This window comes from Mustela nivalis (genome assembly GCF_964662115.1).
Source record: "Mustela nivalis genome assembly, chromosome: 1".
NCBI lineage: Eukaryota > Metazoa > Chordata > Mammalia > Carnivora > Mustelidae > Mustela > Mustela nivalis.
In genome coordinates, this window is record NC_139020.1 from 75,430,410 (window position 1) to 75,446,912 (window position 16,503).

At 45.8% G+C, this 16,503-nt stretch overlaps 1 protein-coding gene across 1 annotated transcript in view; it reads right to left on the minus strand.

Moving 5' to 3' along the window:
• MINDY4B (MINDY family member 4B) overlaps positions 1 to 16,503 on the minus strand; it is a gene marked incomplete at both ends in the record, with an annotated part of 36,546 nt that overhangs the window by 10,749 nt on the left and 9,294 nt on the right. The window contains 7 exons of the mRNA XM_082719806.1: positions 2,954 to 3,115; positions 3,935 to 4,007; positions 5,837 to 5,907; positions 11,077 to 11,142; positions 11,898 to 12,063; positions 14,771 to 14,862; positions 15,610 to 15,729. Coding sequence (XP_082575932.1) covers positions 2,954 to 3,115; positions 3,935 to 4,007; positions 5,837 to 5,907; positions 11,077 to 11,142; positions 11,898 to 12,063; positions 14,771 to 14,862; positions 15,610 to 15,729 — 750 coding nt within the window. The remainder of the gene's footprint in view (positions 1 to 2,953; positions 3,116 to 3,934; positions 4,008 to 5,836; positions 5,908 to 11,076; positions 11,143 to 11,897; positions 12,064 to 14,770; positions 14,863 to 15,609; positions 15,730 to 16,503) is intronic.

Sequence of the window (16,503 nt, forward strand, 5' to 3'; positions counted from 1 at the left end):
CCATAGATGATGGTAGAAAGATGAGTTGTTGCTTTGGATGGGGGGAGAGAGGGATGAGGAGAGCATGGAGGATTTTAGGTCAGTGCAACTACTCTGTATCATGCTGTAATGGTGGACACATGTCATTATACATTTGTCCGAATCCATACGGTACACAACACCGAGGTGATAATGTAAACTGTGGACTTTGGATAATCACGATGTGTCACCGTAGGCTCACCAACGTGACAAACATGCCAATTCCAGCAGGGATGTTGATAATGGGGGAGGCTATGCATGTGTGGGGGCAGGGAATCTATGGGAAATCTCTGTACCTTACACTTAATTCTGTTGAGGAAAAAAACTGCTCTAAAATATAAAATGATTAGAAAACCAAACTCTCCAGATGATTTCAGTGCGCAGCCAGTACAGAGCACTGTTCTCCATCATTTACTGCCTAGAGCCTTCCCCGGATGGTCAGTGTGTGTGCAAGTACTGGCCCATTTGTGACTCATCTTTGTATCTGGACACAGAGCCTCACAATTAGGAGAAGATCAATGAACATGGCCTTTATCATCCATTATAAGCTTATATGTGTCCAGGTCACTCTGCTCTCCAACAGGCTTTGGCATTCATGATCTAGTTTGCTCTTCACATCTGCCGCGTGTTGCAGAACAGGACACGAGCCTGAGATGAGGAAACCACTGTAGAGAGGGTGAGTGCCCGGCCCAAGTCACACCCCATGAGGGGCAGCAGGGCAGAACCTCCAAGTTTTCAGGTCAGGGCCGCTCCCTGCATGTTACGGTAGGTACCCCCTCACTTATATTCCGGGTTTCCAAAGCACGGCACAAGTGCCATTTGGTGGCCTGTGGCAGGAAGCCAGTAGCTCAGGGGTAAGCTTTAAACAAAATCTGTATATTTACTTCTTTGAAGCATTAGGGGGGAGAAAATAATGAGCACGTCAAGTCTGTGGCTTGTATTACTGCTGCAGAAATGGTTATATTCAAATTTTTAAAGTGAGTTGATTTAAAGAAAAATATTAATCAAATAATAGCAGAGCGTGCAGCAGGTGTGGAGCTGTGACAAAGCCGTGAATTACCTGTGCCGATGACTGAAATTCGAGAAACGCTGCTTTAAATCTCAGTAGTTTATAATGAGAATAGAGTGAAATCGTGTGAAAGAGCTTTGTAATAATCATAGACAAAGGAGTCAAATTACAACTGTTGCCTTTGTGACCCCTGCTCCTTGAAACTTGCCCCTCCTGTGTCCGGCCATTTTTCTCCAAACTAAGTCTTGGCCTGTTACTGGGCTGGGAGAGGTGAGGAGTGCTTGACCGTGACTGCCAAGTGACCGTGTGTGGTTGAAAAAAAAAAAGAGAGAGAGAAATAGGTAACGTGAAGTCTAGAGTTCTCTTCTTTGTGGCTTAGTTTTCCTGTTTATTCTAGATCTATCAAATCCTAAGATGAGTTCCCAGATTATCTAAAACCAAGTGATTGGGAATTTTATAGCAGTAACAAATCCCTTCTCTGTCCCGGGTATATTCCCAGTATGGTCTTTCCCACCTGTGCTGTGGAACTCTTGGCATCCTTTGAATGTGACGAAGGACGTACATTCGATGGCACATACAGATATCTGTGTTAAATGATAAAAATCGGGTTTCCATAGAGTAAGCATAGGACATATTTATATACGAAAGAAAAAGAAAAGGAAGCATTGCTGCAAGGATTGACCCTTCTGGGTGATGGGAATGGGTTCATTTTTTTAACTGGTAGCTTCTCTGTTGCTTCTTGTTTTCTCTGTGAGGGGCCTGGATTCCAAAGTCAAGGAATAATAAGCAAACTCTGAACACGCTTGTATGCAAAATGTACTTAATTCTGCTCTGGTCAAGCTCTACTTCTCTGGTGCCCTCAGCTACATGGTTTGCAGGTATAACAGGATGCGGTTTTCATGAATAAGGCATCGCGGCTGAAGCCAGCAGCAGGAGGGGAGACAAGTGAAGCTCTGGGTGTAAAGGGATCTTTTAAAGCCTGAAGTCTCGTGCAACGAAAAGGATTTTGAGCTGAACTGGGAGGGTGAAGGACAGAACAGGCACTGAGCAGCAAGGCTCTCTTTTGGTGCTGGTGCTGGGAGAGGTGGGGGGGTGGGGTGGGGGGGCAGGTGAAGGGCTTGGGGGGAGGGGTAATTCCTATTGAATTACATCCCAGCTAATTTCCTGGCCACTCCAGAGAAGCGTGGCTTTTCACGGAACCCACCTTGCCTTGCCTTCCCTGGGTTTTGGGATGGAGATCTTTGTGAAAATATCACAGAAGCATCTTAGATTTGCGGTTTGGGGTGGGTCTGTTTGCTTTCTCACCCTCTCTCCTGTTTGTTTCTGCGGAATCACATCTTACTTAATTCTCTGATTATTTTTTTTCAATGGCACATTCTACTTTCTGCTTGTTAGAGGTTGTAAATCTCCTGGGCTGGAAATCTTTTTGAGAAGAATTTAAGAGGGAGTGGGGCAGAAGGCTTTCTTCCCCAGTGATTTTTTTTTTTTTAAACTTTAAGCAAGGGATAGAAAATATGTATTTATTTGCATCAACAAAGATTTGGGAAGATACCCATGGGCTGCTGAGAATATTGATTTCTGAGAAGGAGGCCTGCAGCTGGATGAGGATAGAGGAGGTTTGCCTTTCATCTGTATATTTCAAATACTTTTTTCCAAAAAAGTTATTTGCCTGTTACTTATATTACCTGTACTCTAGATAAAAATGCATACAATAAAATATGAAGCAAGCACAGTAGACTTGGATATTTACATCGAAACTCCGAAAGTCTCTCTGATTGTATGTGTGTATGCGGTGGGTGGGAGGTAGGCAGGAATATAGTATAGGAAAATGTTAGCTCAGATTTTCATTGCCTTAATATAGAGACTGAAAAAAATACCCAAACACTGACACTCTGGTCGTGTACTTGAGAACCCAAACACACTCACCTGAGAAAGTCTATCATCCTCTGAGACATCCTTACACCACCGCAAATACCCGACCTCACTTCGGGTCAGGACTCCATGTAATATTTCCTGCGACTCTCCCCTCTGATAGCCATTGAAGACATTTGGGCTGGCTCTTCCGGTCAGAATCATGTTCAAAACTGCCTAGATGATATAGTTTGCAAATGTTTACATTTTAGGTAGCGACGACAGAAGGACTGAATTTCTTTTTTCTTTTAATAATCACTAAAAAATTTTACCAGTTTTCCTTAAAAGAATGAAATGACATAATAGCTAATTAAGGAAAAGCAGGTCACAGACATTTGGTAGGGTTTAAGCAGAACTCAAGTGACTTTGTTCCTTCAGCCATACCCCAGAGAACCTCACGTGCCCCACTCAGATCTCTTTGCTCTCCTTCCCTTTCCATTTCTTTTAGACTCTGCTTTCCATAGTTGTGATTTAAGAAGCAGTACATGAAGCTGTTGTTACAGTACTTTTCTTTCCATTACTAGGGATTCCTGGTGCACTTTGTCAAGGTATTTTCTTTTTTTTTTTTTTTTAAAGATTTTATTTATTTACTTGAGAGAGAGACGGTGAGAGAGAGCATGAGCGAGGAGAAGGTCAGAGGGAGAAGCAGACTCCCCATGGAGCTGGGAGTCCGATGCGGGACTCGATCCCGGGACTCCAGGATCATGACCTGAGCCGAAGGCAGTCGTCCAACCAACTGAGCCACCCAGGTGTCCCTGTCAAGGTATTTTCTAACAGGTCTGTAGAATCTCAGGGATGTGGGGCTCTCAGAGGTAAACTGGGAAGACCATGGTGGAAATTGGAAGGTAGACTCTGGTAACAAACTCAGGGGAGCATCTTCTTAGTCTTTCAAAGATAACTCGATTACTCATCACTTCAGGAGAGAATATGCTTAATTGGCGGGGCGGGGAGCCTATTTCAGATTCTACAATAGAAAGGCAAAGCCTCCCAACTTACCTGCCTGCACAGGAAACTCCCAGCACTTGGTTGTAGCAGATGAGTGGTGGAAGCATCCAGGTCCTTCTGAAGCCTGTGGAATGTGAGATGCATCAGCCTTCGGTCAGAGACAACGACTGCAGCAGCAACCTGCAGCCTCTCCTTCCTCCACCTCCCAGCACAGAGCAGCGGTTGAGTGAGTTTGCCTGGTCACTGTCCCTCCCGTGTGCCTCTCACCTTCTCGTATCTCACTAGAAAAGCCTCTGGGATGGAGGCTGCAGAGGTGATGGGGAAAAGCTAGGGATGCTGCTGGGGGAAGCTGCTGATGAGGGGTAAGGGAGAAGGCTGAAGTGACAGATTCATACGTGTGTATGCTGGACGCGGGAGAAACTGTTTGCTCTGAGTGACAAGGCACGCTTGGCTTAGGACAGTGACACATGACCACTCCAGAGGGTGCTGGCCCAAGACTGAGTTGAACAGACTGTTCAAGTGAAAAATACCAGTTTGGGGGTGAAGCCCATTTCCTGACTGTATCACCGGGGAGCAGGGGTGGCGGTCCTACCCTGGACCGTGTGAAGCCAGGGTGGAATGGGGCTCCAGCTCTCTCGGGAGAGGTGCTGAGTACTGGCATGTGAGCTGTCATGTGTTCTTGAAGGAACCTATTCACAGGACTGGAGGTCATACGCTTCTGTGAATGGAACTGAAAACTTCAGTCAAGCACTATGAGTGCCTTGGTGACATCAGATATAATTCAGGGCAGCATTGCCCCAAGTGTGGCGTGATTTAAAAAATAAATGAAAAAATATATATATCTATGAAAAAAATATATATAATAATGTGTTTAATACATTTTTCTTTTGTACAGCAAATACATGATTAAAAGGATATGGGGGGGCCTGGGTGGCTCAGTGGGTTCAGCCTCTGCCTTTGGTTCAGGTCATGGTCTCAGGATCCTGGGATGGAGCCCAGCATTGGGCTCTCTGCTCAGCAGGGAGCCTGCTTCCCCCCACCCCACCCCACCCCCCTCTGCCTGCCTCTGTGCCTCCTTGTGATCTCTCGCTCTCTGTGTCAAAATAAATAAATAAATAAATAAAAGGATATGGATGTTTAGGAAGAAGTTAATATCTAAATATATGATTTAAAGTAAGCTGTTAAGCAATTAATAATACAGACCACAAAAATATGATGACGTTGTGCAAAAGGCAAGTGTTCGGAATGCTGCTTTCGGGCTTGTAACTCTTCCTCCCAGGAGGCTCTCTATCTCTCTTTGACTCTCAAGAGGTTACCTTCCTTTCAGAGCCCGGAAGGAAGTCCACTTCTTCTAAGAAGCCTTCCTTGACTAGTCTGTCAGCTGGGGACCCTTCCTCCTCTAGAAACCCTTCCTCCTCTAGAAACCCCTACGACTCCTTGTCTTTACGCCTCACTTGGTACATGAATTACCACCTGTGCCACGCTCAGTATCTCTGTGTATATACGTCCTGTTTTTCCCAGAGCCGATCCTGCAGGTCAGGCCATCTCTTTTATTTGTTATTTCCCATGGTGCCAAGAACAGGGCTTTGCATATCACAGAGACAAAATAAATATCTGTGAATTTTCTTGTGTCTATAAATCATAAAACAGTTTTATCATGACAATTATGCAAATATGTTTTGGAGTTATCTGTCCGTCTTTATGACCACCAGAAGAAGGAAGCCACCACTGTCCTAGAAAAGCAGAATCAAACCTTCCTGATGATATCTACTCACTCGTTATTATGGCCAAACTGACTATAGAAAAGGGTGAAGCAACAGAAGAGCATCGACTAGAAAAAAACTGTACTCATGTTTCCAACAGGGCATGAAAATATTTTCCAATGCGAGAGGACATCCCTTCTGTGATTGCAGAGCAATAGGTAGTGCCTGTGCAGATATTCATTGAATTTACCTTTCAAATGTTCTGGAGAAGATGAGGCTATAAAGAAACAAGATGACACCATGGCTTCCTTCCTCTTTGAACTGTTTGGGGGGGACAAAAAGAAAAAAAAAAAAGCATGTTTGGCTAAAAGCAATGCACTTATGTCTATCTCTAGTCATGTATTCAGGATTTATACCCAAGAAGCTAGAAAAGCTGCTAATAGGACAGTTTCCCTGGGTCATCTTCACCCTCAAACGCATCCTGCCGCATTTCAGGCACTGTCGTTCTCTTGCTTTTTGACCTCTTTTTCTTTCCTCCGTATCTGTCACGTGGCTGTCTTTGAATTCTGGCTCAGGTGTAGTGTATCCTTCCTGTCCATGTTTCCGGCGTCCATCCTTAGCCCAGGCCCTCTGTGTGCTCTTGGCTGGCGCCCATCCCAGCCTCTCCCTGGTGGGGGCATCCCTCCCTCCTCATTGCCTCAGGGGAGCAGAGATGCTTTATAGAAATAGATCTGTAACTCCTAGATCTGGAGTTACACAGATCTAGGTTCAAAACAGTTCTACTCTCACTCCCAGTTACTGACATGCTTGAGTTTCACTCTCCTCATCTACAATTGCAGATAAAGTACAGATTTGTCGCAAAAGTTAAATGGCATCTTGCACAGTACCCGCCTTCGTGCTTGGAACATGCAAGAACCAAGCAAAATTAGTATCCGTCCCTCTTTAAGGCACTGCTCCCCTGTCTCTTCTCTGGTCCAGGTTATTTTTTCTGCTCATGAGTTTCCAAAGGTGCCCCGTGATCTCCAGGATCAAATCCAAATTGCCCAAGCCACATTCAGGTAGTAGGCCTTAGCTTTATGTCAATTCTCTGCCTGCTGAATACTAGCGCCTTGGCTGCCTTTCAAGATTCCCAGGGTTAAAACCTCTCCTTTAAAGGCACTGTATCAGGAAGGCTTCCACTAAAATGCAGGTGCTTTCCCTTTTATGGATTAATTTGTCCCCTTCACGCTCTGTGAACTGGCAGAGGCAGGACCCTCAGGCGAAACAAATTCCAGTGCCATAGGAGCCAGACAGGAACCCAAATGGGTGTCCTGCAGAGTGTGAGAGAAATGGGGGAAGGTGGGCCCTGAGGCAAACCGGGATGCTGGCCTATCAGTTTCCTATTACTTCCTATTACTGCCGTAACAAATCACCACAGACTTGGTGACGCAAAACAACCCAAATTCATTGTCTTATGGTCTCATAGTCTGGAAAGTTCAACATGAGTGTCACTTCTTGAGTTTGATTCAAACTGCTGGCCAGCCTGTGTTTCTTCTGCAGGCTTTATGGGCCATGCTGTTCACTTCCTTTTCCAGCTTCTTCTTCTTCTTCTTCTTCTTCTCCTCCTTTTTTTTAGATTTTTATTTATTTATTTGAGAGAGAGAGAAAGAGAACCTGAGTGGGGAGGAGAAGCAGAGGGAGAAGGAGATTCCCCGGTAAGCAGGGAGTAACGCCAGGCCCAATTCAAGGACTCCAGGCTCACAACCTATGCTGAAGGCAGAGGCTTAAGCAACTGAGCCACCCAGACGCCCCCCTTTTTCCAGTTTCTAGAAGCTGTCCTTATCCATGGCTCATGATCCCACATTGTGACCAAAGATGGTATCCCTCTTCTCTCTCTGCTTCTCCCCTCACACCTATTTCTTTCTCCTGACATCTACTTTCCCTATAAGCCTCTTCTTATTAATTGGGCCCACCAGGAAAATTCAGGATAATCCCCCTATTTTAAGATCTTCAACTTAGGGGCACCTGGGTGGCTCACTGGGTTGGGGCCTCTGCCTTCAGCTTGGGTCGTGGTCCCGGAGTCCTGGGATCGAGTCCCGCATCTCTGCTCGGCGGGGAGCCTGCTTCCCCGCCCCCCTCTCTCTGCCTGCCTCTCTGCCTACTTGTGATCTCTGTCAAATAAATAAATAAAATCTTTAAAAAAAAAAAAAAAGTCTTCAACTTAATCACATCTGCAAAGCCCTTTGACCTGGCAAGTGGCATCAACAAGTTTCTTACAACTTGTCCAAAGGGAGTCAGGCCCCCATGTCAGCTAATTTGAGGACATGCTAGAAGATAGGGCTAATGCAGCCAGATTTTCTGATTTGGGGGGAAAAGCTAAAAAATCTGTTTTTTTATGTGGAATTTCCTGATTGTTTTTGACAGTTGCTAAGTCAAATTTTTAAAAATACAACACGGTGTGGGCTACTGCTGCCAATCGCATGTGATGGGTATATTCGTTTCCTAGGACTGCTGTAACAAATTGCCAGAAATCTGAAGGGCTTAAAATAATAGGAATTTGTTCTGGCACAGTTACGGAAGCTGGACATCTGAAATCAAGGTGTCAGAGCATGGCCACGCTCTCGCTGAGGGCCATAGGGAAGGATCCTTCCTGGCATCGTGGAGTTTCTGGTGGAATGTGGTGACTTGTCGGCTGCATCACTCCCGTCTGTCTGCCTGCTTTATCCCATGGTGTTCTCCCTGCATGTCTGCGTCTGTGTCCACATTGCCCTTTTCTTCTTCTAAAGATACCATGGGACGCCTGGGTGGCTCAGTGGGTTAAAGCCTTTGCCTTCAGCTCAGGTCATGATCCCAGGGTCCTGGGATTGAGCCCCGCGTCAGGCGTTCTGCTTGGCAGGGAGCCTGCTTCCTCCCCCCCCCCCCCCCCTCTGCCTGCCTCTCTGCCTACTTGTGATTTCTCTCTCTCTCTCTGTCCAATAAATAAAATCTTAAAAAAGGAAAAAAAAAAAATGATACCAGTCCCTGGAGTAGAGCTGAGCCTAATTCAGCATGCCTCCTTCTTCACTTGATTACATTTGCAAAGACCTCCTTTCCAAATAAGATCACCTCCACAAGCACGGGGGGTTAGGACTTGCCCATATCTTCTTGGGGGATGAAATTCAGGTCTTGAATTTCAGGGGAATGAAAGTCAGATAGGTCTTGCTACCACATTTAGCTCCCAGAGCTCCATCTTGAGATTTCTGTCTCAAGGTGGGACGCAGGAATGGGACATGGGACTGGTGCATCTTGAATGGGCTTTGGTAATGGTCTAGGGTCGGGCCTCATTGTAATGGGCAGACCCTGGTTGGGGATGCCCTTGAAAGAAGCATCAGGCATGAAGCCAATGCTGCCCCAGGGAGGCTGTGGTGACAGTCAGCACGGGTCTGTCTGACCCGGGAAGACCTGCTGTGCCATGCTCACCCATGCCATGCGGTCTGCCCCTGCTTTGGGTCCGTATTGCTGATCCCAGCTTGACTCTCAGTCTTTAGTGTGCACGGCTCCGACCCTCTGATTCTCCACTCTGGCTGCACTGAGGAAGCCCTTGCGGATGTGGGGGCCCTTCCAAGTGAATCAGACTACCCCAGGCCTGAGTGCAGCACACAGAAGACAAAGAGGAAAGGGCTTGCCTCTCTTTGCTGGAAGGCTCCTTTCTTACATGGTCCTCTCTCTCTGAGTCACCCCGTCAAACCTCTCCTGCCCACAACAGAGTCCCTAAGCCGGCTTCTAACTTAATATTCCATGTCAGATATTAAAAATCTATCATCTATCATGTGGGTTTCTTAGTTTTTATATTGAGGCTTCCACAAATAACCGTAAATTTAGTAGTTTAAATAATACAAATTTTGAAACTCCAATAACACTGTATGTTAACTAGGCTAGAATTAAAATTAAACACTTAATAAAATATAATACAAAATTACTGTCTTACAGTTCTGGAGGTCAACAGTCCAAAATGGGTCTAACTGAGCCAAAATCGAGATGTCAGCAGGCCTGCTAGGGGCTCAGGGAGAGAATCTGTTTCCGTGTCTCTTACAGCTTCTGGTGGCCCTGTACCCCCATCCCCCATTTGCAGCTTCAAAGGCAGCAAGGGCAGGTGATGCTGCTCTCTCATCACACCCTCAGACTTCCTCGTCTGTCTTCTCCCGTATTTCAGGGCCCTTGTGATTGATTACCTCAGGCCCACCTGGGTAATCCAGAGAACCCACCCTATTTTAAAGCATTGGATCATGGCCCCGCGTTGTTGAATCTCGGTGTTGTGCACCTGGAGCTAATATAACGTGGAATGTCACCTACACTTAGATAACATAAATTTTAAAAAATGAAAAAATTAAGTCATCTGATTAGCCACCTTAATCCCCCTTTTCTCTGAAGGTTCCAAGGGGTAGGGTATGGACATCTTTGTGCGGGGTGGGGGAGGGGGACATTCTTCTGCCGGCCACACAGACCTATGAAATGGCGGGGGAGGTAGGCTTCAGGTAACCAACCAGTCTAATCAAGATCGTAGGGCCAGGGGCACCTGGGTGGCTCAGTGGGTTAAAGCCTCTGCCTTCGGCTCAGGTCATGATCCCGGGGTCTGGGGATGGAGCCCCACATCGGGCTCTCTGCTCAGCAGGGAGCCTGCTTCCTTTCCTCTCTCTCTGCCTGCCTCTCTGCCTACCTGTGATTTCTGTCTGTCCAAAAAAAAAAAAAAAAAAAAAATCTTTAAAAAAAAAAAAAAAGATCGTAGGGCCAATGTGTGGCTGAGAACTCATGCTGGAGCTTTCTGCCTTTATTGCCTTCGGAAGGAACAGAGCGATGAGTTTCATGGAACACATTTCCCCCTTCTGTATAATCCATACTTGCATGGCTTCATGGTAACCCTGCTAACTGTCCTCTTTTACCCCTTAGGGTTCTGATTCTTTAGATATGCAGCATTCATTCCTTTCCCCGCAAAGGAATCTTAAAAGAGCACCTTAGATTAGCACTGTCCCATTCTGGGAAGTGGGCAAGAGCCATAGCCACCAGAAGGACACTGTGTGGAAGGTGCTGGTAGAACAGTTGAAACAGGGCCACGTCTCTCAGACCAGAAGTCCTTTCCTTGGAGTCACTGTGAATGGTCATTTTGGTACCTTAGACTAGGGCCTTAGTTGTTGAACGTTTTTATGTTTTATCCATTAGATGAGGCAAGACTGCTTTGACATATTCTCTTTCCACAAAAGAAATCTTGGCATATGCCCTCTATAGTATTATTCTCTGGGTTTGATTAGTCAGGGACAAAGAGGCAATTGTGAGTGGCCTGTGTGTGAGCTGGCCTCTTTTTAGGCTGTGGGAGGGAGAGGCGGGCTTCTCTTTCTCTCATTCAGCCCTTTCTTAGCTTTCAAAATGACCTGGTTTTCTTAATAAGCATCATTAGAAATACACTTTGGAAAAGAAAGAAGATTCCTGTAAGATCAGTTCAACATAAAGGAATTATCTCAACACTTAAGCACTTACACATTGTAAATGATCATAGATGAATCTCTCAGTGGCTTCTTTCTCTGAAAGTTCAAACAGCTGGAGCTATAAATCAGGAATAGAAGATAAAAATGAAAAGGAAGATGAAAGCTACATCCATACGATGTCAACTTACTGTTATTTCCTCAAGGGAGCTTTTTGTTTCATTGCAGAGTCACACGGCTAAAACTAGCCATATTATCTGATACAAGGCCATGTAAAACAGACATAGTGAGAGTGGATGGCCTGGCCTTATTTTTCCATTCCTAAGTTTTAAACCAATATGATATCTTGAGCCATAAGACCATAAACATATTTTTTTCCTCATAGGTAGAACTCAGCAAAGTTTAAGATAGTGGTTACGGAAATGCCGTCTATAATTTCAGGCATGGGATTTTTTTTTTTTTTTAAAGATTTTATTTATTTATTTGACAGAGATCTTAAGTAGGCTGAGAGGCAGGCAGAGAGAGAGGGGAGGAAGCAGGCTCCCCGCTGAGCAGAGAGCCTGTGCGGGGCTCAATCCCAGGACCCTGAGATGGTGACCTAAGCCAAAGGCAGAGGCTTTAAATCACTGAGCCACCAGGGCGCCCCAGGCATGGGATATTTTTGATCGTGGTGAATTCTGGAAGGAAAAATTCACAGCAGGATTCTCTCCTAAGGCTGCCTGAATCACTTACACCCCTTCCTTGGTCCCTACCTCCTTTGGAAGATGCCTTTGACCACATCGGACTCTTCGAGGAGTATGGATGAGACCTCGTCTTCATTTCCCTCTTAGGCTTCACTGGCCCTTTATTTGGCAGAAAGGGTGGGGGTGCACTTACCCGCTCTGTGAAATCATCTCCCGAGTAGTCAGGAGTCGAGAGGACATGAGTGTCCTCGGTGACAAGACAGACAGTGGCCTTCTCAGCAGCTCCCGCCATCCACAGGATGCCAGCCAGTGCTGTAGCCAGGCTCTGGTCCTGCTCCCGTTTGCTTACTGCACATAAACTACAGCACAGGAATTTGGGTAGGAAAACAGGGGCATGAACAGTCACCAAGACGAATGTGAGGTGTCTCCACCTTGAAGTCCCCTTCTGAACCCCAGGTGGGTCTGTTTGGTTCCTTCCTAAACCTACCCTGTGAGAATGTCACAGAGGACCTGTTTTTACTCTATCACGGGAACTGGCATCCTCACATAGTATTTCTCTTCGTGATCTTAGCCAGTGCTGCCCTGTGAGTCATCACCCCGCTTGAGTCCCCACCGATGTCCCCTCCCCTGAACTCCAGCAGAGACTGAGCCAAACTTCTAACCCCAATGACAGGCCCTTTACGAGGGTGACCCTAAACAATCCTTGCAGTGTTACTTCCCCAGCGTTATTTTGCAAACCCCCTGTCCCACAGGACCAGTACCCTGAACATACTTCCTACCTTCCACCTCCGTGCCTTTGCGTGCCCTGGTGCACCTTTAATGGGCTATTCTTATCTGTCCTGCCCACGACTCACTGGAGACTCACCTTATGTCACCCTCACTGACTTGTAGCTTAGGCACCTGCCACTCACTCCCCCCCGCATTATTCTAAGGGTGTCACACATGTCACCTCATTTCATCCACACTTTAACCTTGTGAAGTAGTTACTACTGTTCCTTGCATTTTAGAGAAGAAGAAAGAAAAAGAGGTTGAATGATTGGCCCCTGGTCTTTCACCCTGTAAGTGGTAGAGCAGTGACCTGAAATCAGGCGGCCTTCACCACGATAGTCTAGGCTGTCAGCATTTCCCGGGGAAATGGGAGCCAGTCTTTATGTGGTAGACCTTTACTAGGCTGGCTTTCTAAATGTGTAACACAGACAACTGCTAGAGAAACACATGATAGGGGTTCACGAATGAACTCAACCAGGGTATCTATCATTCTTCTAGCCCTGTGATGATACAGAATCGAGTTCCAAGGAGTTTCATACTCCAAAACTCTAGTCTGAGGAAGTGGATGAGAATAAAACAAAAGTGCTTTGACCGTGCAGGAGAAGGAGACAGGACTTCTGAGCAAGAAGGTTCAGGAAGTCTTCGCGGGGCAGGTCTATGAGACGGTTCCTCGTTACCGCATAGTTAATATTTTCTGCACGCCAGGTCCTGTGCTAAGTGCTTTATGTGTGTAGCAAGTGTGTGTGTTTCATCTAGATTCCTTGAGGTCCCTTTTACTTAGTTGGTAGACAACTCCCCCAGCTGCTTTGAGGGACTGCTACTCATGGCTCCTACTTTTCAGCTTTCTCTGAAGAGCTGGAGTCACCTTGCCTGGGAGTGATTATGAGTTTGGCCTGCCTTTCGAGGCAGGGGTCAAAGCCAATGGCCAGGTGGGAAGCACAAAGGTCCCACTTCCTTCTTTGAAGATGGGGCAGCTGAGGTTGCAGAGCTCACATGGGATCAGACTGAGGCTGGATATCGCTGCAGACCACATTCTTCTGCTTCTTCCCTTTCCTGCTTCCCTCTTACAGCTCCTGAGGGCCAAAGGGGAGCGATTCTTGCCACTCCAACATATGCCTCTTTGGCATACTGATTATTTTAAACTGGTTATTTAAAAACAAAAACAAACTACAGACTCAAGGGAAGTTCTGAAACTCAGAAGCTAGCTTTTTGTAAAAGACATTCTAAGGGAAATCTCCATTTTTAAGGGTGTTTCCCTCACTGGAGGAAGGGGATGGCTCTAAATCTTTAGAAACTCCTATCAGTAGAGAATGCACAGATGTAAATCTACAAAACAACTTTACCCTTGTTTACTGTGCTTTTCCTGGTAACCTCTCATAACAGAATCCCCACCCCCAACAACTTCTTTGGTCTTTCACTAAAGATGGTATTTAAGGCGATGCCTTTGGCTATGCCTTTGGTATTTAAGGTGATGCCTTTGGTTACTCAATTTTCTTGGGTTTCTCCTAGGTATACAGGATATATACATGTTATTAAACTTCTGTTCGTTTTTCTCTTGTTAATCTCTCTAATGTCAGGTTAATTATTAGACCAGCCAAAGAAGCTAGAAGGGTAAAAGAACTTTTTCTCTTTCCAACAGGACATTCCCTTCACAAATCACTTGTATAAAGAATTTCCACCTCTTGCTCTGTCAGGAAACTGCATTTCATGATCTTAGAAAAATTATACATTTAGTTCCTGTTTTGAGGGATAACGTATCCTGCTGAGGGTGGATATATACCTTTTACTTATTTATATTTTTTCTAATATCAAGCATAGAGCTTTGCACATGATGAGGTTTGTTGACTTCTAAGTAAAGCCATTTGAACTGATTTTCTTAAATAGGCAACGACCAACAACTGTACTTTGCCAGCCTGGTGAAATAGGAGAACTAATCCTTCATTTATCAGGGTTTTTTAGAAAGCAGCCCTTTTGTTCCTCCTTGAAATTGTTAGTTTGGGGTTTCCCATATCAAATATTGTCAAGTAAGCCCACCTGAGACCAGGTGCACCGCTTTACTTGACAAGAGGATCTGCCACGGAGCATAAGAACTGTCAACATTATCCTGGCAGCCATTGAGAGTGGCTCCAGGAGAGTCCTCCCCAGCCACCAAATCCAGTCCCTCTGGGAGAACCAGAGCCATTTTGGTTTCGTGAGATAAGTTCCCTTCCTGAGGCCGCCCGGGGAATTTTCCCTAGTGACTATTTGGCACACAAAGGTTCTCATGAGATGGTTAATTCTCTCAAGTGGGCCCCTTACCTCTGAAGGTTACAGTCTTTTTCCTTCCCGGTAAACAACAAGTGTTTGATGATGGATCCTTGTACAGCCATCTGAATGCTTCGGGCACCTCCCTGAAATGGGGAAGATGAATAGTGAGGCATGTGAGGGTTGGGAGCAGGGCTTTACAATTGTGCTGGAACCCCATGGGGCCAACATGACAAAGGAGAACTCTTGGAAATGGATGCCATCTATTCCTTGCAGCCCTTTTCCTCCTGGTATATAGCATCCCTCAGCTGAGCGAAGGGACACCGTACTATGTACGCGGGCTCTGGTCAAATGCCATGGCTGGACCAGAATCTGCAACAACCACCCTCTTTGTGGAACCCTGTAGACTGGCACCTGGGAACATGGGTCCTTCTCCACCCTACCTCTGCCATGCTCCCGCTTCCTATCCAGCTTTTATACTTGGAGGATGTCAGGAATTTTTGGCTAGTCCTTGAAATTCTGTGTGGCTGGTAATTGAGGACATGAATTACTGAGATTTGAAACAAGCCAGGAAGGAGCTCCTGGATCTCCTGCCTTCACATCCTCAGGGATACATAGAACTTGGAGAGAAGAGCCAGGAAAACTAGAATTGGGGAGGGCAGGGTGTATCGGGGCGAGGCATGGAGGGAAGGAGGTTGAGACTTTGCTATATCCTGACACTGAGCTATAATTTTAAACAGCCTCTTATCATTTAAGGTTAAATTTTAAATTATATGAAACACACTTCTACCAATGATTATAATGAAAACATATATTCTTATGGATGAGAATAGAAGGACATATGGATAGGGAATATGGAATCAGAATATTTAAAAATTTTTGCCTATTATTACCTTTCCTACTTCCAAAGCAAAAGCCAGGTCAGAAAAAGGATCATGGAAATGGAAATAGGCCTTTTTCCAGTCATAGCTGAAGACTTGCATGGCATTTCCAAAGATGGTCTGCCGTAACTTCTGAGGAGAGGGGAAAAAAAGGATTCAAACAAAGATAATTCTTCTTAGACACATTGCTTATCAAACAGCCTTAAGTAAGGTGGTAAACCTGTGGAGGTAGGCCTGTCCCTTTCCTACATTCTGGTTTACGTTTTATCTTATTCCCTGTCTTAACTGTACAGTCTTGTGCAAAAGAGTCACACCAGGTTCACTTAGACTATTTTTTTTTTTAAAGAGTTTATTTATTTACTTGAGAGAGAGAGAGAACAGTGGGGAGAGGAGCCGAGGGAGAGGGAAAAGCAGACTCCCTGCTGGGCGGGGAGTGCAATGTGGGGCTCAATCCCAGGACTCTGAGATTACGGGGCCACTTAACTGACTGAGCCACCCAGGCACCCCTAGACTCTTTCATCCTGAAGGCTCAGTGTGTCAACTTTGTACCTTGTTGTCCCCATCTGTCTCACCCTCCATTGCCAGCCATCTCTCCTTCATGACTTGCAGTCCACCATGGGCTGCTGCTCTGCCTCTGTGCCTCTTGTCCCTATCTATAGCCTTGACTCTGCAGCCCCTACCTCTCCCATCTTTGAGTCTTTCTCAATTGCTCTAGAAACAAGAAACAGACAGGACTCCGTGTTTCTAGCCTGAGTGCAATATTGATTTAAATGATAAATCATTTAAATAATCACCCAGGGATGCCTGGGTGGCCCGGTGAAGCAGCTGCCTTCGGCTCAGGTCATGATCCCAGCGTCCTGGGATCGAGTCCCACATTGGGCTCCTTGCTCTGCAGGGAGCCTGCTT